The sequence below is a fragment of the Dermacentor variabilis genome, chromosome 1 (genome assembly GCF_050947875.1).
Source record: "Dermacentor variabilis isolate Ectoservices chromosome 1, ASM5094787v1, whole genome shotgun sequence".
Taxonomy (NCBI): domain Eukaryota; kingdom Metazoa; phylum Arthropoda; class Arachnida; order Ixodida; family Ixodidae; genus Dermacentor; species Dermacentor variabilis.
Window position 1 is genome coordinate 289,134,311 of NC_134568.1, and position 26,477 is coordinate 289,160,787.

General features: G+C 44.0%; 1 protein-coding gene across 5 annotated transcripts in view; it reads right to left on the minus strand.

The window, feature by feature from the left end:
* The window catches only part of LOC142566901 (uncharacterized), a 151,203-nt gene that overhangs the window by 61,034 nt on the left and 63,692 nt on the right, over positions 1-26,477 (minus strand). For all 5 annotated transcript variants that reach the window (XM_075677802.1, XM_075677801.1, XM_075677803.1 and 2 more), the window contains exons 5-8: positions 11,211-11,983; positions 5,104-5,231; positions 3,321-3,465; positions 1,694-1,896 (exon numbers count right to left, since the gene is read on the minus strand). In XM_075677802.1, the coding sequence (XP_075533917.1) occupies positions 1,694-1,896; positions 3,321-3,465; positions 5,104-5,231; positions 11,211-11,983 (1,249 nt within the window). The remainder of the gene's footprint in view (positions 1-1,693; positions 1,897-3,320; positions 3,466-5,103; positions 5,232-11,210; positions 11,984-26,477) is intronic.

Genomic DNA, 26,477 nt, shown 5'->3' on the forward strand with positions numbered 1-26,477 from the left:
ATAGTCACTAAGCCACTTTTGCTGCTGGCATTCAAGTCAATGTCAACATGAAGTCTTCCAAAAAGCCCTACAATCGAACCCACTTATAACAATATTTAAGTGCCACGAAAATTACACTGTTAAAACCGATAATTGTTATAACCAGGTTGCATGAAAAAATCAAAATAGGAGGATGGCAGAGCTGATATGAGAAAACTATTTAGGCGAGGAGGCCAGTGCTCCTCCCCACCACCTTCCTCCACCCGGCTACTGATTGTGCTCCCTTGTTTAACTGCTTCTTGGGCGCTCTGATCGCATGCAACAAGCCGCGACTGTCAGCGTTGAAGAATGGCACTGCTGTAACAACTGCAAGAAGGTGTCATAGGTGGAAAGCGATATGTAAGCACCGTCGAGGCATCGCTTTGGTGGCCTCGAAAGGGGCCTTTTAAAAATTGCGAGAAGGCTGGCACGGCAGCCTGTCAACTTGAGAAATCCAGAAGAAACGCTGAGGAGAGATCACCACAAGCATCTCGCCACATAGTTTCCACTGGCTTGCACAAGAAAAGCCTATGCCCATGAGCCATGCATGCTTTATGCAAAGCTTGCCGACATCCTTCTCCAAGGCATCCAAGTGATCCACGTAGTGCAGCGGAAGGTTCCTCGCAAAAACAAAGCTTCGGAGGGACTGAATCATCTACCGGGCCTCCTGTGAGGACAACGTTGATGCAAGCCTACCCTACCGCGTCATCGCTGTTGCTATCTGATGCAAGCACGTCCGCAACGATCGTCTCATCGGTTAGAAGCACTTGGTTTCCAAATCTATAGCCGTGCACTTTCTTTTCACCGGCAACATCGTGCATTGCCGATGATCAGCGGGCGGATCAACCATTTTCAGTTTTGGCAGCGAGTCAAGAGAAGATCAGAAACCATATGGCCAGGAATGACTTCGATGCAATCAACAAAGATGAACGCGAGCGATTAAGCTGTTCGCAGAACTGTGCTGACCGAGGAGCTAGTGAGCAACATGCGAGCACTCTGCTTGCGGTGCAGTTCGCATGGTACATTCGTGTTTCAGAGGGTGGGGCGGCGGAAACCTATGGGCGTAGCCCATTTGTGTTCGGAAGGGTGGAAGGGCGACAGGAGAGAGTCGCACGGAGAAGGCTGGAAAATGAGCGTGCGGCGGCAGCGGTCCATTGTGCAGGGGCTCAATTTCTCGTTTTCTTTTCAAGGATTTCACATTTCACTACCTTTCGGCACGGACACCCAGCAGCCAGACTTCGTTATAAATGGTAATACGGCATTGGGGCATTGTAGTAAGCAGGTTATTTCACCATGGAAAACATTCAAAAATCGGTGGTGCAGCAGCTTCTCATTGTTATAACCGATATATTGTTAAAACCAGTATCGTTATAAGTCGGTTCTGGACTGTACATATCAAAAATGATCCAACAGCGGTCAAACAAGGAATGTTGCTGGAGTCAATATTTCAACAAATTGACTTGTTTTTGTCGCCACTTCTTGTGATCATGTCTTGTTTGGGTGCTTCAATAGAGCAAAAAGCATATTCTGCCATGAGCAACAGTTGTTGGAGCCTTTTTTGTATTCCTCAACCACACAGTGACACGACTCTACTGTTCTCAGTTTTTCCGCTTACATGATACTTCACAGCAAACTGGTGGTAGGCATCAGGTGAAGAAAGGGAGTGCTGGCTCACCGTCGGAGGTGCAGCAGCCGGGGCAGGTGCAGCATACTGTGTTGGAAAGGTGTAGGGTGGTGGGTACTGAGGAGGAAAGCTGACAATTCCCGCTGGCGGGGGTAAGAAAGAGCTCGTCAATGGGGCAGGTGGTGCCATAACAGGAGGCGGTGGCGGCTGACTTGGAGTGGGCATCACAGCAGGTGCTTGTCCAGGTGGAAGCACTGCAGAAATTGAGCAGAAATTTATGGTTAGTGTACAACTATCCAGGCTTGGAAAGCATGTTGCCCAAAGTTACGCAATAACCTTACCACACGAGCACACACACAAAAAAAGACTATGTAATGTCAAAAGCTGCATAAAGAGCCCTGCAACATCCCTTAGGAAAGGTGCCAAGTGTACCTAACACAAAAGGACCCTCGCATATCACTTACACTGAAAAGTTTACGAATGTGCACTGCATAAACTGAATTATTAACAATGCCGCTGCTGCCACACTGTCATGGTCTTCCCCTGGTTTTCACCGTTCAAAATTTGCTCAAGCCTGTGCCACTATATCCACTGAATTAATGCTTGTTGTGCTCCACCGATCTTTGTCAAGCTTTTGTAACAGCAGACACTGAGATCATTTGGTGCAACACACTGTTGTACCACCCACCCTTGTATGCCTTAATATGGGCTTAGTACAGTAGTAGCATTCTCCACCACCAGACCAGATGTTGCCACTACACAGTCACTGACTTTTCCTCCACTTGGGTTTCTGCCAGAGGCACTTCTAAGCCGCAACATTTTTGTGTGGAGGAGACTTCTTGCCACCTCATAGCAGTCTCGCAACATTTCATATGCCTTTAACTCCATTATCACTAAGCCCCTGTACAATTCTAAAAAGAGCCCCTTGCATGGTGCCATGTAAGTAACAGCATATAGCAACTTCTGATGGGGCCAGCTGCAGGACTATTAAAGTGATGCAGCATCCTCAAAGGTGCTGCAATGACAGAAAGCATTTGTCATCGGGTAACCAGCTGTATAACTCAGTAGGAGAATACCATGATTATAAGCCAACTTGCATTATGGTTTCAATTGAAGATTGGCACCAAACGGTGGATTTTTACAAGTAGGTAAACTGCAAAAATAAGCAATTGACAATTTGGGTGTTGGTCCACACATATTGGCATCAGCAACAATTTTATCATGCCAGAAAAACTTGTGCAATGTGCACCTATTGGTGCCAGCTTGCCAATTGGCTTCCTATGCTGCATGTTGGTTATTTGAACCTCTAACTCAAAGGCACAATATAGTCAGGCTATCCTGGTTTTAGGGCCAGAGCAGAGGCAAGTAATCAAAGAGCACATGCAACTATGACCTGAAGAATAAAGAAAGCAAGAGGCTTGTGTATAAAAGTAATTTGCATCACGTTGAAATAGTGGTTTCTTTTCGTGGCTAGTGGCAACCAGTTGTAGCCATAGCAGCATGACATGCTTCAACTTTGCCTGGTGGATCATGCCAAGATTGTCTGCATATGTGTGTGTATGTTGCGGGCAGACCGACACCGCTTGTGCATGTGGCATGCTTTTGCATGCAGAACAAGTGCCACGTGCATTGCTATTAAGACAAAAGACAAATGGCTAAAAGTTTAAGAAAAACCTACTGTAGCCATCAGGATATGGTGCATATGGCCCCTGGAAATGTGCTGCAGTCAAAATAGCTGGCTGTGGCTGATTCGGCGCTGGTAGTGGGGCCTGTGTATTAGGCAGCTGGGGAGCAACCACGGCCGTTTCAGCATAGGGGGCAGCCTGGTCAGATAAAATATTTTCTCAAAATGTTGATTTCACAGGATGAGGATTACAGGGATTACATACAGACCAAAAAAAAAAATATATCTGCAAAAGATTTTCTGATTATGAAGAAATCAGTCCTACCAGTGATTCACGAGAATGATAACTTAGTCTTCAGCCCTTAAGACCCTTTCAGAACATATTAGTACATATTGGCTCAAATGATCCACATGTTAATCTAAGTCACCCCAGTTTCTACTAAAATTTATGGCTTCTTATAGTGTTGAGAAATATGTTCCCAAACTAACCTGTGTGAAATCACCTTCACTGCACGAGAACCATTTTATTAAAAATGGAGGGCAGAATGTGCTGTGCAAAAATTTTCGAAAATTCGCCCTTCAAACCATGGCTAGAAAACTTTTTATGGAAAATATATGCCTGGGTTTTGATGCAAGGCCTCAATAATAGAAGTTTCGCTCCCTCTCTGCATTGAAGGAGTATGGCTCCCCACAAATGCATTCACCAAAGGTGCAGCCCTCAGAAATAGGCCTTAACTTTACAACCAATGCAAGAAGTACAGGCCTGTGTTAGAAGGAAGATGGAAGGGGAGTAACAAAAAATAGCTAAACATGCATGCAAGTTATGCAATTAAAGAAATCACTAAGGCTTTTGTATTAAATATGAATTAAATATTAAATTGTTACTGGAAAAGGCAGCTCAATTTTTACAAAGTTAAATTGTGGGGTTCTATGTCCCAAAACCACATAGGCTCTGGTTGAATTTTAACCACCTGGGTTTCTTAAGATTCACTTAAATATTGCGAGCATTCTAGCATTTCGCTCACATAAAAATGAGGCAGTTGTGGCAGAGAATCAAACCTGTAACTTTATTTTATTTTATTTATTTACATCATACTGCAGGCCGTGTGGCCCAAGCAGGAGGGGCACGGTAACAAATAAAAGTACACGTATAAAAGGCAGAATTGCAAAAATATGAAATTCAAGAAATGAAACAATATAGCACGAAACAGCAATGTTAGTTAGGAAATACTAATAATATGAGTTTGAATTGATTCAGGTGAGTATAGATGATGGAAAGGGATGAGGTTCCATTCTTCTATAGTTCGAGGAAAGAATGAAAATTTAAAGAGGTTTGTCCTGGCAACGTAAGGGGAGAGAGCGAGGAGGTGGGAATGACGGGTTTTCCTGGATGCAGAAAGCGTTATGTATGGACTAGGATCTAAAGAAAATTTACGGTTTATCAAGGAGTAAAGGAACTGCAGGCGTATTATTTTTCGCCTCGTTTTAACGGTGTGAAAACCATTTGTCCGCAGTAATTCAGTTACAGACTCTTCTCGGCCGTATTTCCAGTGTGCTTAGGTAGCCACTCAGCCATTGCGACTGTCAAAGCTGCACTACTACATATGTCCCTTTCAACGTACAAGATTAAAGCACTTACACTTTTCATAATGTACACCGTACATTAGGGATTTTGATCAGATCAGGCATCGAGACCCATATACAAAGGCAAGTTGCCTTTGCCTGCTCACTTGTGCAAGTTTATTTTGAGGGAATACCTTTATCTGTAATCTAAAGTACTGAAGCAAGCAATAATATTAAATGCCCTACAATCCTTTACGTAATGCTTCAACCATACCTCTACAAGGGGCCGCTGACGCAATGAAGAGTAACGCCTTGGTTTGGCTGCAGATTCTGTGCTTCCAACCGGTCCTCCTCTTGGAGCCACTGTAGCTGCTGTGCTCCTCTTCAAATCTGCTGCATCACCTTAAAGAGCATGAATACAAGAGTTGTTACTCATGCAGAGTTCCTGCACTGATAAAGCTTGTGAAAAAGAAGTCAAGGACAAGAAGCTAATTAACTATTAAGTATCTTCCTCAAAAACAATGTAAACTGTGCACTTAAAGCAAAAGCCATTTCTGAAGTGAGATATGTTAAGTGAAGATATATTCCACAACTTAGAATATAGCTAATATGAGCAAAGTGACAAATGCACTGTCAAAAAATAATTTCATTCCACTTCAGAAAGCCTCACAGGGTAACAATGTACTTCACTATCAGCATGAAGCGCTTAAAGGGCCCCTCACCAGGCCACATAAAAAATTTCAGTTATATGCTGGAAGTTTATGTGTCCTTCAGGGAGTGTTCTTTAGCAAGAATTTTTCAAATTGGCTCATTAATAGCTGAGATAGAAATACTTCAGTGCCGCGAACCCATGATTTCAGGAGGTGAGCATCACCGCCAATGTAACACACTCTCCACTAACCCCATCTAGCCTCGGCAAGCAAAATTGCTTTCCTGTGTTCTCCCATACCAGAGCTCGAGGATTACGTGATGCGTACGTCATGGGCCCCACCATTTATTTTTCTCCTCGCTTTTTTGCATAGTGCGCGAGCTGTTGCATTTGTCTCATTTCACGCAGCGCATGATTTTGTTCCCTGTGCACGAGAACACATGACTAGCGGCACAAGTCAGTGCTACATGAACACCGAGTCAGACACAAGCTGATAACAGAGCATGATCGCATGCTGGAACACGGTAGAAAATTACATGGTTTCACTGTCTGCATGCGTGACTGAACGATGTGCGAACAAGCAGACAAAACAAAAGTATATCTCTCTTGCAACAGTATGACGTAAAACAAACACACAGACATTCGGTTTGTGTTTTATCATTTCTCTAAACTTTATATTTGTCTATTGAAGCAACAGATTACACCAATGTTGCCTTGATCGTAATCACATGTCACTATGAGCAAAGTCACAGCGCAGACATGTACACAGGTGCACTCGCGCATATATGTCGCTTCTCCAGCAGGGAGCACGGCACCCGTGAGGAGGAGAAGGGCAAACCGCATTCAGTTTGAAATTTCAGCTCTATCTGCGGTGCGTAGCGATGTAATACTTAGCATAATACGATGCACTGCGTTTGTGCTCAAAATGGCCAGACCTGGTGAGGAGCCCTTTAACACAGTAAAAAAAAAAATTATTGCAACCTCTTTAGCAGAACTAAGCCTCAGCTAACATATAGACGCATGTAAGTGCCGCACCAACTACATGGCAGCCCAAAAAATGGGGGGAAAAAAATTTCCAGCGGAGAACCAATCACAATTGGTGCCCCAATTGCACTCGCGTATCGGCCAATTTTCGCACAATGCGTACTTCAGCATGCTGCTACTAGATGGCGAGAGCTGCGCGTTGACCTCTGATGCAATGAATGATACGTCCAGGGATCCGGGATGTGCACAAGTCACTGAGGCGGCACCATTTTGACCAAAAGGTTTGCTCCCATGTAAGGGCTACACCTCATCAGAATTGTGAAAAAAAAAAAGAAAGTGCGGCCCTTACACGAGTCTATACGGTAATAGAAAAAATCAGTAACTGTGTGAGCAGCAGCACTACTTATGCAACTATCCATTTATGTTCAATATCCGGAATGGTTAAGCTTCACCTTCATGTTTAAATAAAACTGACTGGCTAGTGAATATACTAAACGCCTCAAGCAAGAAAGAAAAAGTAAGTCAAGCAGATATGAGAAATTCAGTGGATAGGCCTTTTTTAACGCGACAGCGTTAAGGAGCTCATGTCGCAGAAAAGCCGGTGTCGGCGGCGTTGACCGTGAGCGAAAAATCTAAGAAGGCAATTCATACATAAAAACAGCTTAAAAGATGGGCTGGGTGGGAATCGAACCAGGGTCTCCTGAGTGCGAGACAGCGACGCTACCACTCAGCCATGAGTTCGATGGTTCAAAGCGAGACAAAAGCACCTCTAGTGAATGCGGTGTTGCCTTAGAAACGTGCTGTAGAAAGTTATACTGCGGTGTATATCTGTAATTATGAGCATGTAAATTACAGAAGTTGCAGTTAAAGGAGTAGCGAAGTAAGTTTCCGCTACATTTCTTCTGCACTTGGTGCACACACAGAGCCATCTTGCGGTAAACACAGAAGACCCCCTCCTTGCAATGTACGGCGCTGCCGCGACAGGTGGCGCGCCATTCGCCCGCTTCTGCACTTTGTTTATCCTTACGAATTTTTTACAGGGTGCGGGCTTTTCCAAGGCAAGCTTACGGCTATTCACTGAAGCCTTGAAATGCACAGAACCAATGGCAACCGACTATGAGCAATATTGATCAATTGTTTTGGTGGCTTCCATGGGCCTCATTTGATGAGCTCGCTTCATCAGCACCCTCCCACCACTGGTCATCCTCCATGCCATCCATACTGCTAGAGATTGCGTCATCTTGAAGCTCCCAACAACAGTCGCAAACAAAACTGCATGCCTCACATTTAATATCCATGCACATATTTTTTGCAGCAATGGGCTTTCCATGCACCTAAAAGCACAATGCAACTAAATGAGCCGCAATACAGCCTATACTGCTGAAGTAAGCCGACTGTTGAAGAGGAAGCGCACTGCATCTATGCCCCCTGCAGGTGTTCTGTGATGCCACATGATCTGGCAGGATACAGTGATGATTACAATAATGCCATTGTCAACAGAACTAGTGCCATCTATTTATTTATTTACACATACTGCAGCCCCTGCTGGGGCTATAGAAGGAGTGGATAATACAATACAAGAAAGAAATACAATAGGCAACAAAGAAAGTTTAGGCACAGTGCTGAGGGAGTACAGACAAGAATTAATTTAATGGGAGAGAATGGTTGGTTCCTGGTAGCGAATTCCATGTTTCAATTGTTTTAGGGAAGAAGCTATACTTAAAAGTATTAGTGTGTGCAAAAAATGGTGTAATGTTAAGCGTGTGATATCCCCTACTAGAAGATATTTTTGCAAAGGTGATATATTTATTACTGGAGAGCCGACAAGATGAGCGAATAATGCCATGAAAAAATTTTAAAGAATTAACGTGTCGCTGTTCGGCGAGAGATGTCAGGTTGAGTGAGGACATGACTGACGATGGTGAGAACTGGTGGTCATAACGTTGGTAGACAAATCTAATGGCTTTCCTTTGTATGGCCTCAACTCTGTCTATTTCGAACTGCTTGTAGGAATTCCAAACGATACCATACTCAAGTATAGGGCGAACAATAGTTTTATATAACAGTAATTTAGTGTCGCGCGGAGAATTAGAGTACGACGTAAATAACAGAGTTTTTGTAGAGCTTTAGTCGTAATGGAATCAATGTGCTTTGACCAGGACAGGTTAGTGGTGAACGTGAGACCAAGATATCTATATTCAGAAACGCGTATTAAATTATCATTAAATCCGTAGCTGAAAAGGAACGGGTTAGCTTTATTAGAGAAGAACATAACGACAGTCTTACGGAAGTTAATATTCATTTGCCATGTTTCACACCATTTAGAAAATCTGACGAATGATTCACGAAGGTGAACATGCTCAGAGGGCGATGAAATGATGTCATACAATACGCAGTCATCTGCATACATTCGAATTTTGGATGATATCTCGTGGCAAATCATTAATATATAGTAAGAAAAGTAGAGGTCCGAGGACCGAGCCTTGTGGGACGCCTGATGACACATCTACCACCGAAGAATTGATAGGGTTAAAGCTTTCGAATTGAGTGCGGTGAGACAAAAAACTTTCTATCCAGTTCACTAATTGAGGGTTGTTAAGAATGGCATTTAGTTTGGACAGTAGTTTTGAGTGAAGTACGGTATCGAAAGCTTTGGAAAAATCTATGAATATAGCGTCAAATGCAGCTAGAGGAAATTAACCAGCATACGGGTACGCACGTTATGGTTAGTGAAACTTTTTTCTCTCCACACTGTCATACTGCAAAGCAAGCCTTAAATGAACGCAGGGCTTACACGAGTAAATTTAGCACAGGGTGTCTACCAAGTTGACATTTCCAAATTCCCCGAGTGCTCCAGGTTTTCCCTGAGTGCCTTTGCAAAATTCCCTAAGTGATGCAGAACTATGTCTTATGTCAACACGGGCTGAAACCATGTGACCGTGGTTGTGACTCTGAAACCATGTGATGCTGTGACTCTCTAGTAAGCATATGAAAAACAATATAAAAAATGACTTAATCCAGTTTGAATACTAAGGAGTAGTGTTTATCTTATTCAAAAAGAGAGTAGAAGGGAGAGGTTAGTAAAATGCACAGCAAATAAAATGGCTTCGAAAAAAATTGCAAATGGAGTCGGACATTCTCAAATACAAATAAAAAGGAGATGCATACAGAAGCAAATATTTTCGAATACGAGCTATTTTTATCAACTGATAGCAAGCTCAGGGGGAATGAGGCCTGAACTTTGTCACAATTGAGATTCTCTCTCAACAGCTCGTAAGTCAATCTCAATTGTCCTGACATATTCTCAGCCCGCGCACGACACTTCAGTGTTGTTTCATTGCTTTAAAGAGTTTGTTTTGGATGAGGGAAACCTGCATCTCGGCATCAGCGAACACTATCTTTTGAGCTCAAGCTCCTTCAAAACAGTGGCTGCACGCTTCCTTCCCCTTTCATTCCTCAATGCGTAGGTCCTTTTTGTTCTTGTCCTCCTTCCACCACTCATTCGCCCCACGGACCATTTGAACCATCTTGGTCAGTTGCACAGTCTACGTCCGATTTTCTAACTCCCTAGGGACCGCGAAGTGTCCGAAAAATCGGCCAGTTGGAAAAAATAAATGCATGTCATTTACTGCCCTTAAGGGCTCAAACCAGCCCAGGCACATTAAAGAATGCTCTGAAGGCCTGTCGGTACACGTATTAGGCATATCAGAGCTCGTACTGTGACAGGAGATACCGGGTGCACGCGTGTATAATTAAGGAATACATACTGTGTCCCGTGGCAATAGACCCTTCCCACACTTGTTATGCTTCACTGCAATAGTTTTGTGTATGCTTCACCAACACTTCTGTACAGAGGCAAAGCTGACTCTCGGGAACCGGCATTATGCAACGCACCGTGCTTTCCAAGCTTCTAAGCCAATCACGAGAACCACAAAGGTGAAGTCGGTGGCACTGCTGACACCAGCAAATCCACTCAATGGAAAAACACGGCACCCAACGGCATGAAGCTTAATAGCGAACGTCGAAGCAGCTAGGTCTAGCGTAGCTACGGGCACCAGCATATCTGCGTGCGAGAGCGCCGGCTCGAGGCGGCGAGGTAATCAAATCAGCAGCGGTGGTGGCTTTGATTAATGCCGTTTTGGACCTGCGGTCACGGCAAAAAGCGCCGGAAAATCGGACGGCGAAGGGTTCTTGCGTCCGAAATTTCAGACATTCTGATACATTGACTCAATGGGGTGCGTAGTGGTGCCGCGAAGCTGTGCAAATCATGGGGCATCCGGAAAGTCTGTCGTTGACTGTACACTGGCAACTCCTCCAGCCGACAACAGGGCGTCAAGGACAATTAATTACGATTCCTGTCTGTTACTCGAGCCAGCATTACCGTGACTTTCAACCCTTTCAATAAAATTACAGGTAATTTTCTTTGATAGAGGCACAAATTCTGTGAGTTTTTCCGGACTACTCAAAATCCTTGAGAATTCCCGGTTTTCCCAGTTGGTAGACACCCTGTAGTGCTTTTTTTTTTCTGAATATGTGAATCAACTGGTCTTTATTATCATAGTGCTTTTTGCCATAAAAATGAAGTGTAGCTTACAATGGGTGTGTGCTTTACTCTATTTTGTTGTGAACATTATGCACATTTTGTAACTGCTTGTGGATTAGAATAAACATAGCACTCTTAAGAAACTCATGACAGCGAGTAACATGTCAGAAGTGATACCCAACTGAAAATGAGTAATTCATCTCACCGTCCTGAAGCTCCACTGTCGCAGCAAATTTCTCAAGTGTCTCAAAGTCCTTTTTGCTTCGTTCATGCTCAGTCAGCAGGTGCCGTATAGCTCGGCTTTTGCCAGTGGAAAGTGGATTGCGGGGCACTTCATTTGACTTCACTGGTGATCGTGGCGCAGGCCTGTTGGTACGATGCCCCGATGGTGCGTTCTCCTTGACTTCACTTTCCTGCTCCCTTGGCAGCGCATCTGGTACTCTCCTGGGAGGTTGAGAAGGACGCTTGCCCCAACCCCGGTGGGCCATTCCGGAGCCCTTGACTGTGTGGTCCCATTCTTCCTGTTGAGAACTGCTGCTTCCTGGCGAGCTGGAACCTCTGAACCCTGTAGGTCTGGCTGGTGACTTTACTTCTGTCCGGTCCAGTTCCACAGTAGCAGAATTCTCCGGATTCGAAGGCTTGGAGTTCAGATCGGGGAAGTCCTCATCATGGAATGGAGGGTTCCCAATGTGGCCCCCACCTCTGGTCCTGCGACCACCACGTAATCCTCCACCACGTCCTGACCCTGACCGGGGGGTGTAAGCCTCTTCATCTTCCCAGTTACGCTGGTACTTGTTGGGGCCACGGCCATAACGTCGCCGTCTCCGAGCTCTAGGAGGCATCGTTTCTGTACGAATATCATAGCCATAGATGCTCACAAGCTCGTCACTTGTTTTAGGACCCTGCTCCTCCTCGCGGTACATGTCATGGCCCCAAACACCTTCATCATGCCAGAGCTTCTTCTGCCGACGAGAGCCCCTGCCAGACAAAAGGAACACACTTGTAAAATATGACAGCAGGCACTGGAGACTATTTAGACACAGTGAAATAGGGAAAACCTTTAAGCATGTGTAGAATAAGCAATGAGACAGCTCTGCAAAGCGCCAAAATGTGGCAAGCTACACCTGCCGCATTTTCGGTCATTCCATGATGCGCTGTGAATGCTGGAGTGCCGAATGGCTGGTTCAGCAAAACTGCCAGAATCATACATGCCACATTGTATGACTCATCCATGCCATGCCACATTGTATGTGTCACATGAAAGTTATAGTATCGCCGAAAGTGATAATCGGAGAATGTGTCCCTAGCACCAGATGAGTCGGCAGGCGTCAGCGTTTCTGGCTGTGATAAGATAGCGTGCTTGACAGTGTGCCAAGAATGCCGTCTCTTGTAGACAGTGATGCGTCTTGCACAAGTCACATGAAATTGAAAGTATCACCGAAAGTGACAATCTGAGAATACGGCACACCTTTCTTGGCCACTTGTGAAATACAGCAACTTGTGTTCCGGCAAATACAGTATTTCAGACTCTCTATTATTCAGACTTTTTGGCGGTCCCCATCGAGTCTGAATTATCAGTCGCAAATTGTGTAGCATTGGCTATTCCCGCTACTTACACATGTCCAGGGATTATCCATCTCCTACATGTTTAAAAGAACCGACTGCTGCAAAAAGAGAAACAACTGACAGGTATTTTGGCATTTTTTAAATAGCACCGAAAATAACAGATTGCATGCACATAACCATCGCCATGACAGAGTACTGAGGTGGTAAGGCCGATCTGCTCTTACAAGATATAAAAAAAGAAGTGCACTCAATTGGAGATTGCTTCATGAGAGGACAAATGCACCAACTTGGGAGTATTAACTCTCCTACACCAGGCTAAAACAAGACCCGATGTGAATTATCAATAGCACTAACATTCTGTTTGCATTTAAGGTCAAAAGCTCTATGTCACGGGCAAATAACTCATACAGAAAGTGAGAACACTGCTTTGCATTTACTCAGCACGTCGTCTGCTATCGGGGCGAAGTGGCCAGAAGACACTCAATGGCAGCGCAGACATATGTTAAAACAAAGCAATGCCCATGCGGTGGCACTAAAAAACTGTGAGGTGTCCATACAAAGCAATGATTCACATTGGCACAGCTTCCAGACCACTAGCAACAACAAAAGTATGATGCAAGGATTTTTGTGGAGGAAAAATAGTGCTCTCTCACACATCCCAAAATTATTACAGTACAGGGCATGGCATTCAGATGCCATGTCATGCAGAATTTGCTCGCAGTGATGCATGTGCATGAAACATGTGCACCGATTTAAAATCATCTGCCAGTCACAACTCGAAGTAGGAAGGTGCTCTTAATGCATAAGCATTCTTTGGCAAGTACCCCAGCAAAACCTGTCACATAAGAAATGCAATGCCTTGCATCTGCACAAAAATGTGTAATATGCAAACACATTTAATCCTTACAGTAGCGTAAATGTAGATGATTGCTAGCTTTATAAGCCCCATATGGAATTGAAAAAAAAAAAAACTGATCAGGTAGAATTAGGTAGAATTCTATAACCAAAATTGTGAGAAGCATGGCACCCACAGGGGTACATAGAAAATGCATGGGGAATTCCTATAATAGGGGTGGGCCAACTTGAATTTTGGGGGTAGGCCAACTTGAATTTCGGGGGAGGACCAACTTGAATTTTGGGAGTGGGCCAACTGAAATTAGGGAAACAAAATCAAAAGGAACAGACGAACCAAACAATGCTTACACATTTGTAGACAATTCTCAAAATTTCTGTATAACCCTTTTCTCTGCCTCTCCATGAAGTAATTGGAAAATAACTTTGCCAGTTAGAAGGCAAGTAAAGGCTTTTTTTTCTTGGTAATGGCAACATGTTCATCTTTTAAGATATGATTACCCCTTGACCAAAGTCACATGGGTGAGGGAAAAGGGGGAAGAAGCACTGGATAACGTTAAATAAGGTGTCCGAGGTTGCTTTCACTGATCAGCACGTTCACTGAGCTAGAAAGTTCAGCCCTAAGACGACAACCATGCACCGTTCATCTCATCTATGCAGACCTCGAATCTACTGCCCCTGCCGATTTTTTTTCTTGCTTTGACGTGGCTTTTGTTACAGTGTGCATAACTTCGATCTTACAATAAACAGTCCACAGTGAAACCTCAATATAAATGTTTATCTGATATAACAAAGTAAATATAAAACTGAGTTGGCCACGCTTTATTTCAAGAGTGTTTTCTACTGTTATGGGGCTGACAACCTATCCAGGTGCTGCTACAAAAACGCCACTAAACAGCGCCCCAACTGTGCGTCCTTTGGTTTCGAGTAATACAAAAGGTATACATCTGAAGCCAAAAGCACAGCACACTGGAGCAGCTGGTTTCACTTTTCTGCATCATGGATTCCGGCAAATTTCAGACGCAAAAAACTTCTTCAGGCCAGACACATTATTCAGAGGAATGAAGTTCTGCAATGCCAAGCACGTTTACAATGTGCAAGAGATCAAAGGTATTGTCTCGGTATGCTCCAACTCAAAACTGCAGCAAGTACCATACGACACTGAGATTCAGAGAGGCATATTCACGAGATTATCGATAATAAATGCACAAAGTGCTTGCTCTTAGAGCCAAAACGATCAAGTAAACTGTAATAAGCGATGTCGGGGATTAAAGGTCAAACAATGACAGGCCACATTTGATCGGGCTGCCTTGGGTCCCCCATGTCTTGCACTTGGCAACACAATAAATCAAACAAGTACTTTTGGACTAAGCATGGCAGTTGCGTGTAATGTTCGGCGTTTGTCTTTTAAAATTAAATCGTGTCAGTTCACAGCAGAGGTTTGCAATTTCGCGAGCAGACAACATGATTACGAAATGGCACGCAATTACCTCAATATTGTGCTGTGTTGCCCTGTGTTAGCTACGCCGTGAAACTGCGTTGGTCAAGGTGTTCACGGGCCTTGATGAGATTTGTACACAATGTTTTGTTCACAGCACTTCTGAGGCAAGGCAGGAGCAGTCCCACAGTTAGCAAGCAGCTGCTGCGGCTGCATGCTGCTGGGCTCAGCGGCAGAAGAAAATTGAACCATTCTCTGTAAGTGTCTGCAGTGACTGCGCGTAGCAATCACAAAGTGCATTAGATGCTTCCAACGCTCAAGTACATTTCGGTGCTTGGTGGCAAGAGGATTTTTGTTGTGTACTCACTTTACAATGCCGAACAGCACAGCGCTTCCGCTGTTCCGCTTTCTATGGCTCTGACGGTAACCGGTAGGAACACACATCAGGGTTATGACCCTCTTGTTTATTGCAATTCACCACACAGCAATAATGGCAGTTGCAACATGTGGTATCCTATGTTGGCTTCTGGTTTCAGTTTTGGGTCGTTTAACGTCAGGGCGCCACTCAGCGCCAAACGCTGCAAGTTGCCAGCAGCGTTTCCCCTCGCAGAAATAAAATGATTGTTGGTCTGGTCCCTGACTGAAGCAGTCCGGCTTTTCTTGCGGCGCTGCGTGCCCCGGCCGTTTAGGCCTCATGCCGTAGATCCTCCGTCCGGCCGACCCGTCGAAGCTACAACACAACACTTCGGGATCATGCGCAGCTCGCCGTAGTCACCGGGTTTGCCCACTTTTGGCACGGTTTGCTGGAGCAAAGAGTGCTTGCTTTCCATGACCTATGTTACAGGCAGTAGCGCACAAGGTCATGTGTATGTTATAAGCACTTTTCAGTCCAAAAAACTATGCAGAAAACTGAAAACAATACATAAAACAAGCGAGACTCGCGTTATTCTATGCAGCTTTGTCATATCTGTACTACTTCTCCGATTACTTTTTCACCACAAGGTTGTGCCACAGGGCGCTCAAAACTCCAGCCTGTCAGCTTCAAAACGAAATCGAAAATGTGGTATATTCAACTGGGTATCGGCTATAGTAAAGCAAATTTTTGTTTGCAGGAGGCTAAAATATTTATGCTGGTTATTATGTTGATAAAGGTGCCTTCACGAGCCTCATACCCCAATTCGCGCATTGTGCTTTGTTCAATCTCCGGGAACTGCCGCCGCAATTTGGTCCTGAGGGAATTCCAATAATTTGATCATGACGGAGCCGACGAAATTGGTCGAATTATCTGGCAGGTCGAACTAAACAAGCGGCAGAAAAAACCGCCGGAACACGCCGTTGATTCACTAGACAGTAGTTGCCTTTAAGTTAGCTGCGCCGCAATACAACAATGTAAATGGTGAAGCAAACCAAGCAGGGTAAGGTGCCACTGTTACGGGACATTGCACGTGTTTCTTAATTTACACACGCCCATGCGCCATCTCCGGTCACAGTAGGAGCACTGACACGCACGCCTACTAAGTCTACTGGCAGTCCTCCAGAGTTTTAGCTAGACCGCAATCTTTTGTTGGCTTTAAATGTCCACTCGACATTCGTAGTTTTTTCATCTTACCACCTTCCAGTTCGCTAGATTTCCGAAAAAAGGGATGTTTTTTCTCAGCTTTTCGGTGCACGCCGCACGTGCGTGCACATAATTAAGGAACACGTACTAGGCGCCGTTAACGGTCTGGTATAAAAAGGCTCAAATCGCCACAGAAACGTCAAGAACTCTGAATGACAGCCAGTATGCTTATTAGGCGTCTTGGTGCTCACACTGTGCCCGGAGACAGCGCCATGCGCATCTGTACACTTAATAAACGCGTACTATGTCCCGTGACAGTGGCCCCTTTCTATTCTTCATATGCTTTGCCGCAATATATTGCCTATGCTTCAGCGCCTCACACCGCTCTATGGCGGCAAAGTTGGCCAAGTCAAGTTTGAATTGTCCAGCGAAGGCCAATTTTGAGATTAAAAATTTGGAGAACGCTTAAGCTTCGCCTTTGAGATTGGAATGCGATAGCATTCAAAGATCCCTGACTGCTTCTCACGCTTCCCGGCAAGTGGGCACGGGACCAGCGTTGGCAGCATTGTGCTTAATCGGCACGCTTTTGCAATGCAGGCAGTATTATCGCTAGCCCTTGCTTGGCTCTCGTCAACTCCCGAAATCCGGACCAGCCTTGCCTCACCGTTGCTGACCTTCGAATACAACTATGGTTTCTACACTGATGTGCCGTTCCTGAAATCAACTTCCATCGCACAGCTCCCGCCAGGCTACCCAGCGCCATCGTCATCACCTTGGCCTGCGAATTTAAACAGCTGGCACTCCGACACGCTCTTCAGTGGGCATTTTTTCGGCAGAGGGAAATCGCTTAATCAATAAACACATCCCAACCCGTACTATAACATGCAACCGGCGCGCACCTTGGTAGAATAATCATTTATTGTATCGACTGTATCGTTCCGCAAAGCAATCACCCACTGACTCACATTGGAAAGCCTACACATTAGCACTTAACGCCTATGTAGCCGCATTCAAATACACTAAAGAATCATTCTTTTAAGGGGGGAGGCTACCCTGGAGACCGAACTTTCTTATTTTTTAAGATATCCAGATGAAACTTTCAGGGTACGTTCACACCACTGAACTATGAGGAACTGCAAAGTTTCATGAAGATATGTTTATTAGTTCCAGAGTTATTGAGGTCTAACTAGGTGATTCATGTATATGCCTGAGGAAGAGCCTGGAGAAATGCCAGGACATCGTAGGAAGCTGAAATTCACTGTGATGATCCCTTGATAGATATCCCAGGGGGCTAAAGAGCCCTTTTCTTTAATTTCCCCTCCAAAAATTTTTAAGACAACTTTGAATTTGATGTAGCCAGTAATGACCACATCCATCAAAAATTAATTGCTTATTATAAATTAACTGCACCAGCTTTCAAAAAAAGAAGCCTGTTACCCCCTGGCAAAGTCATTCAGGAACAGAATAAAAAAAACGGCATACAAATCTGAAGAGCGGTTCTTGAGATATCGCCTTCCCCAGCACCACTACTAGCGAAAAAATCCATTCCGAGAAAACAGGCCTTAAAGTTGAACACATGTGTTTCTTTATTAGAAAGCTCCTGCGGAGCTTCTAATTAGCTCTTGCGGCTCCAGGCATACTCAGTGTGTCGGATTTTCGACTGGCGACAGCCGAAAGCACAGTTCCGCCGCTGAAAAGCGTCTACGCAGTCGGCACTCGCTGCGAGAGATAGGAAGTTCGATGCTCGTACAAGACGCATATCGCGCTCCCGTGCACCGAACATCTGCACTGTCTTGGGCTTTGCCGGCATCGCGTGCAGCGAAGAACTAGCGAAAAAAGAAAAGCTGAACAAATAATCTAAAAGATAGCGCAAGGCGATGAGCAGCGCGCAAGCTCATGTTGAGGCCGACAGAGCAAGGGGCAACAACGACGCGAGCGCGGCAACAAAGGGAGCAGCCGCCGCCGCCCGCGCAGCAGCCAATGGCAGGCGCGCTTTAGCCCGCGAGATTTGAGCAGCAGCCGCTGCCCGCGCAGCAGCCAATGGCAGGCGTGCCTTAGCCCGCGAGATTTGAATGCACTGCTCCGGCCAATCAGCGCTCCGCATCACATCGCAGGAAAACGCCAATAGCGTCTCAACCGCGCCGACGATGCCATTTTGCAAGGCGGCAAAATATAGACAAAGAATCCACGGTCAAAACGACACCAAGATGGCGCGGGCAGGCCGCATGGGCCGGGAATGGCGCGCCCGCGAAGTTTGACTTCATTTCGGCATTTGCGCGTTTTTTGGGCCGCGGTGGCCTCAAAAGTAGCGTTATTTTTGGTACTTTACGGTTGAATTAGGTGCTGATAATTACAGAACAGGTAGTTTATGAGACATACAAACCAAAAATATGGTTTTTCAAAAATCGACTTTTTCGCTATTTTTCGGTTTTCAAGGGCCGCGTCCCCCCTTAAACCACATTACCATCTATTCTGATAACTAACGTAAAAAGTTTTGGCGAGTCATACATCCACCTTCCGATGATTCTATCACTTTTAACAATTGATCTGGTAACCCTGTTTCGAAAAACCTATGCGCAACTCTCCTGAATAATAATTGTTAAAAATTTTTCGTGTAATGCTGAAATTCAACTATCTGTCTTGAATGACTCACTTCTTAACTATGCCTCCAGTGACTGTTGAAGTTCCCGGAGTTATTCGACTAATAAATTCCTTGAAGGTACATTCGTCACCCGGCTTTGATAACATCAGTGCTAAATTTCTGAAAAACATATGCTCTTATAGTTCCATTATATTAATTAAAATATTTCAACAATCACTCAACACATCTACTGTTCTGACAGAATGCAAAATAGGAAAAATAATTCCTTTGCATAAATCTGGCAGCAAAACATCGCCTACAGATTATCGCCCAATATCATTAACCAGTACCTGCTGCAAACTGCTAGAAGATATTTTTACTAAACTTGTGGATTTTCTTGAATCCAATTCAATTTTTTGCCATCACAACATGGTTTTCGAAAATAATTCTCATGTGAATCACACTTATTAACATTTACTCACAATCTCCACCAAATACTTGACCATTCTTCTCTCGCAGATTGCTTCTTAGATTTTTCGAAAGCCTTTGACAAAGGGTGTCATGAACTTTTACTTTATAAACTAAGCAAATTAAACCTCGATCACAATGTTCTAAAATGGATTGAGTCATTCCTCATTAAGCGTTCTCAGTTCGTAACAGCTAATGGTCATGACTGACCTCATAGGGACGTTCAGTCCGGTGTTCCACAAGGCTTTGTTCTGGGACCTATATTATTCCTTATCTATATCAATGACTTACCTTCAGCAATAACTTCTGACATACATTTATTTGCAGACTGTGTAATCCTCAGAGAAATAACTAACGGACATGACATCACCATGCTTCAGGCTGTTCTTAATAACGTCGGCAAATGGTGCTGATTGTGGCGTATGGAACTCAACATTACCAAGTGCAAATTTCTGAGAGTATCCCGATCTAAGATAACCTGCCTGTGTACTACTTGAATAATGTTGCTTTAGGATCGACAAGTTCATATAAGTACTTAGGCCTGCATATAACATAAATTAACGTGGAATCATCACGTCGGATATATAATTAACCAAGCCAACCGCTTGCTGGGATACTTACGCTGTAACTTTTCTCGCGCTCCCTCTCCTTTAAAGTTACTATTTTATAAAACCCTGCTACAGCCAAAATTAGGATACGCTGCAGCTATATGGGACCCTTTCCACGAAAACCTAATACATTCCCTTGAACTAATCCAAAACGCCACTCATTTTATTCTTTGGAACAACAACTATGGTGCGAGCATATCTTCAATGAAATCGAATCTGGGTCTTCAACCGCTAGCAACACGTTGAAGAATTTCCCGCATTTCGTTTATTCATAAGCTGTATCACCACCCTACACTTCATACAAAATTCATGTCGCGACCATATTATCTCACCATACCGATCATCTGCATAAAGTTAGAATTGATGCATGTAACAACACGTATTTCTTACTCATTTTTGCCACGTACGTCGAAAGATTGGAATGAACTTCCTTCTGACATTGTCTCCATTAATAACAATGATAATTTTCGAAAAGCACTAGCTAACACTGTATAATAGCAAACATTTGTACGAACTACTGTTGCTGTTTTCCTTTTTTTTCTTGTTTAATGTTAATTTTATATGTCATGTTCTATTACTGTATTTATCATACTTTCAGCTAACATTGTATAATTAGCAAATACTGTGTATAAGCTCGTAATTTATTTCCTGCTTATTTGTTGTATAACCCACTCCCCTCTCTAATGCCAAACGGCCCTGAGGGTAAATAAATTTTAAAAAATTAAATAAGTATGTAACCATAATGTTTACCGGGAAACGCTGGCCGCAGACGCTATGCACGAAGGCAGGCTTTCTGGTAGAAACGCCCCAAGACGCTCAGGTACCCCCCCAAGACCCTCAGGTGCCGGCACGCGCAAATGGAGGACGCCGTGGCCGGCCTATGGTTGGCAGAAACGCTGGAAAATGAGTTTGAGTTTTCGCGTAATAGAATTCTTTTCTCGTATAGTCAAATTACAATACGACGCTATCATGCCTGTAGGTTGTAAGTCGTACTTCACGGTTTTTCTAAGTATTTTAGCTTTAGAAATTCGATTACTTCAGTAACTTTCTTCCACCACATGGAGGGCCTGGGTATAGTGGTTCAAAAATCCTGCCAAAACGACGACCGACGCTGGACGCTCCCTTAACGCTCTTGCGTTAAAATAACGGAAGCTGGGCCCATACAATGTATGGGCGCCGGCTAGAAACTTCGGTTGGGATAAAATTAAACGAAAAATCGAATGAACTGGAGTCGAATAAATGGAAGTCTACTGTATTAAAAAAAAAAACAAGAAGAAAAATGACAGAGGCATGTCTGGCGATCCCTCTTTTTTCCATTGTCAAATGCAAATAGTAATGTACACAAGGCTGCTTCACGAGACATGTGATGCTCCTTTTTTTTTAATCTTAGAAGCCCTTGTTGACATACACAGTCAACGTCAGATTTTTGGGACTCCCTAGGGGCCTCGAAAACGTCCTAATAACTGAAAGCATGCCTTTTACTGCCCCCAAGGGCTCAAATCACCACAGGCACGTCTGAAATAGCACTGAAGGCCTGTAAGTACACTTATTAGGCGTATCGGTGCTCGTGCTTTGGCAGGAGACGAATGCATTTACAAAGTGTTTCACGTAACTTGAATCAAACCAACGACATATGGTTTGCCGTCATGTGGCACTCCTTAATGTATTTTTCATATTGCACTTAATCAGTGAATTAACTAAGATCAATTATGCAAATCATTTAATATTAACTTGAGGGCCATGTGCGTTTGATTGCATTGTAGAGGGCACTCGAAAACGACCGATCCAATTTTTCGTGGCAACATACATGCTGTATGGTGTTTTTTTCTGGATTTAAAGAAAGCGTGTCAAATAAAAATAATAAATAATGAACAAATATGAATAAAAACCACGTGACTGCGCTCATGTGCTACCATATTTCAGCACCCTGAAACGCGCTATATGCAGAAGAACCGTGTGTGGGGATCGTGGCGAAGTGAGCGGCTGCAGCTCTAGGCAACAGCTTCACAGTGTGTCAACAGCTTTGATGATAGCACACGGAAAGGAAGTACCGCCGTCCCTGATAAGCCAAAGGCTCAACGCACTGTTAAGCACGCTGCAATACGATAGCGCACAAGCGCAGTTACATGGTCTTATTTCACATTTCGCGGGCGTTCTTTAAACCCCGGAAAAAATCGCGCAGCATGTAGGTTGTCACAAAAAGTTGGATTGGTCGTTTCTGAACCCCCTTTACAACCTAATGAAACGCACTTTGCCCTAAAAGGAATAATAAAAAAATTGGATAATTCATTTTAGTTAACTAATTAAGCGCAATATAAAAGATATCCTAAGGAAAGCCACATGACGGCAAATAATGTCGGTCTCATTCAGTTGCGGTTAACCACTTTCTTTAAATCCCTGGTTCAAGTTATGAGAAACACTCCATATAGTTAAGACGATGAGCAAAATGAGAACAAGGTGAAAACATGAGCTAGTGCTTTCACCTTGTTCTCATTTTGCTTATCGTCTTGAATTTCCATCTCCCACCCTTCCCGTGTTTTCCCTGAACCCTGCATAATTAAGGAATATAGGGTCCTGAATATTTGGCTGCGCGTGTTCAAAAAAAGAATTTTGCACTCACCGCTGCACTTGCTCAAACTTTGCAGAACAGTCACATTTTGTCGTCAAATTTGTTTAGCATAACACTTGGCACGATTAGTAGCCTGTTTTTTAAGACAAAAATGAGAAACTCTATTCGCCTATGGGAAAAATGGCATCTGAAAAGCCGGCCTTGGCACAGACTTGTGTTGCCACCTGCTAGGATCAGCAGGAAGGAGCTGCTTAGCAGACGAAACGGCATCTTGAAATCAGCTGCTTACACAGCGGCAGCTCCTTCCTGCTGCTGCCGGTAAGCGGCAACACAAGTCTGTGCCAGGGCTGGCTTTTCAGACGCCATTTTTCCTGTAGGCAAAAACAGTTGCTCATTTTTCTCTTAAAGAACAGGTGACTAATCGTGCCAAGTGTTTACTAAACAAAGTCGACGACAAGATGCGATCATTCCGCAAAATTTGAGCAAGAACAGTGCAGCAGTGAGCGCAAAATCTTTTTTTGAACACGCGCAGCCAAATGTTCAGGACCTTGTACACACCGTGTCCCATGACAATTGCCCCTTCCTACTCTTAGTATGCCTCATTGCAATACTTCGCGTATACTTCACCGCGTAACGTTGCTATACCAATGCGAATCTTTAAGCAGCGAATCTTTTAAATGAAAAACATAGCACCGAACTGCAGGAAGCTTGATAGCGAACGTCGAAGCAGTTGGGCCTAACGACAGCCCAAATCCACTATGGCTGTCAGCGGATCGGCATGCAAGGGCACTGGTTCGAGGCTGCACAGAATGACCACAGAACGGCAGCGGTGGTGGCTTTGATCAATGCCGTTTCGGACCTGCGGTCATGGCAAAAAAGTCCGGAAAATCGAACGGCAAAAGGTTCTCGCATCTGAAATTTCAAACGTTCTTAGACACTGACTCAATGGGGTACTGTGGCAGTGCCGTGAAGGCGTCCGAAAAATCGGGCGTCTGAAAAATTGGTCGTTGAATGTATGATCATATGCATCTTGAACATTTCTAGCCGTGTTTACATGGATACGGCAGAAGCGAATCATATTTATCGTATTGCATATATTCATATGCCACAGTTTACATGAATGCACATTATGTTGTCCTAAAGACTTTACGTTGTCCTGCAAACTAACGGTACCTGGCATCATATATTAATGTTAGCGCTCTTACTTCCAATAGGCCTGCTTTTTCTGCCGTGTTGTGAAATGCACCCAAATTATCCACACAGTAATGGCTACATTCCTCAGATTCTCCTTCATTTGTCACAAATTTACCCAACGTTTATTTTACAGTAACATACCGTATTCTATCAGAATAATAAAATTTTCCACAATGTCAGCAGTGGTTGCCATGTCTAGTAATAGTCAAGCGTGGCCGTCCTGGCTTCTTGTGCCTCAAAGCAGACTTGACTATGTTAACGACATAAATCAAGTAACCCACCAATGTTAATGTGATTTATTAATGACAACAACAGTTCCACACGCGTAATGTACCCACGAGCGAAAAGAAATCCCAAGTAACCTGCTTCGAAAGCAGCCATTTTTGTTTTGATGTCCTGGAGTGCAGCAGCAGCCACCGCCTGTTGGTTGGCCAGTTGTCATCCCGCAGAAAGCACTTTCTCATGATTCTCGATATGATATGGTTCGGTGTTAAAATGCGCATTCTCCATCTCAAACTACCCTTGTGTGGTGCATCAGATAAGCCCGCCTCGCGTATTACCTCGTTTACATGAGATTCGATACGCTTGAAAGTTGATACGATATGCTTCTGTCACATTCATGTAAATGCCGCTTGTGTGTCCATCCTAGGCCTGTTAGGCATTTAGTCCTTGCCTGCTGTGATGTTGTACTGGTTCCTGCCATATGTTCTTGCAACAAAATTATTGGAATACCAACTAGTCAATATAGTCAACCTTCTTTGAACGTAAAACAGTTGGGCAAGTCCTCTCAATGTCACAGCTATTCACAATGCGCACCAATGTCAGCACTGCATTCTCCTCAGAACGACAGAAAGCTGAGCTAGTTGGTAAGGATTCATTATGCAAAAAAGAAGTGAGGCGTGCAGACAGGACACAAGAGTAGAGAAGTGGACAACACGAACGCCGACTATCAACTGAAGGGAGCACTGAGGCGAAAGAAGAAGGAGACACAAAACTCATCTGCGCATGCTCAAGAATGGTAACACCACGTGTAAGTCGGGTACACGTGCCGGTCTACGTGAGAGATAACTGTTAAGACACTTAATCTCTTCCTTATGTAAAGTAATCGAAGGCTGACTCACGCATGCACTTCCACCATTAAAGATATGCCATGCCTCTACCATAAGACGCGTATCTTCATTCTTATGCCTGTACAATATCGCGCATTCATCTAACTCTGGCGTGCAGTTACAATCTCGGCAATGTAGCGAAAGATTAGAAGGTGACCCACCGGTTAACGGCCTTTTATGTTCCATTAGCCTCTGATTGATACACCGTCCCGTTTGCCCTACGTAGAACTGGCCACAGCTAAGGGGAATTTTATACACCACACCCATACGACAGTCAGTAAAACTTGTTCTTATTGTGCTTCACTGGACAAATATCTGTTCGTTTTTTGCCTTTTACCCGCTCCTTTTTATTCTGTACGGCAGCACATATCTTACCTAACTTATTGGGAGCAGTGAAAGCAACATTAACATCATATCTACTTGCAACTTCTTTAAGCCTGTGCGACACTGAATGAATATACGGAATAGCCACTACTCTTTTTTTGCTACTACTGCTTTCCGTAATCACGTCCGTCCCTCTCGAAACCGACTTCTTTAGGCGCTCAGCCACAGTGGCCACTGCTACACTAGGATAACCTGCTTCTAATAGGCGCCGGACCTGCTCATTTTGTGCATGCAGGATCTGGCGAGGGAAGACTTAAGGCACGACATGGCAATTCCGTTTTTTACTAATTTAGAATGCTTGGATTGAAAGTTTAGCAACGGCTTCGAAGATCTTGGGGAGTACTGCCAACAAACATGGTTTTGTTCGAAGATCAAGGAAATGTCAAGAAACAAGAAACAAGTTATCAAGATATTTCGGTACATTGATGATTACCTGATTTGCTGCAATAGGGAAGAATTCGATTCCGCTGCTACCTCAGTAAGTGATCAATTTAAACTTTATGGGGGAGGATTAAAGTTTACCAAGGAATTTCCTCAGCGACGCGCAATTCAGTTTCTTGACATTTCCTTGGTCTTCGAACAAAACCATGTTTGTTGGCAGTACTCCCCAAGATCTTCGAAGCCGTTGCTAACTTTCAATCCAAGCATTCTAAATTAGTAAAAAATACAATTGCCATGTAGTGCCTTAAGTCTTCCCTCGCCAGATCCTGCATGCATAAAATGAGCGCCAGTTTTAATGCGCAGGTCCGGCGCCTATTAGAAGCAGGTTATCCTAGTGTAGCGGTGGCCACTGTGGCTGAGCGACTAAAGAAGTCGGTTTCGAGAGGGATGGACGTGATTACGGAAAGCAGTAGTAGCAAAAAAAAAGTAGTGGCTATTCCGTATATTCATTCAGTGTCGCACAGGCTTAAAGAAGTTGCAAGTAGATATGATGTTAATGTTGCTTTCACTGCTCCCAATAAGTTAGGTAAGATATGTGCTGCCGTACAGAATAAAAAGGAGCGGGTAAAAGGCAAAAAACGAACAGATATTCGTCCAGTGAAGCACAATAAGAACAACAGTTTTACTGACTGTCGTATGGGTGTGGTGTATAAAATTCCCCTTAGCTGTGGCCAGTTCTACGTAGGGCAAATGGGACAGTGTAT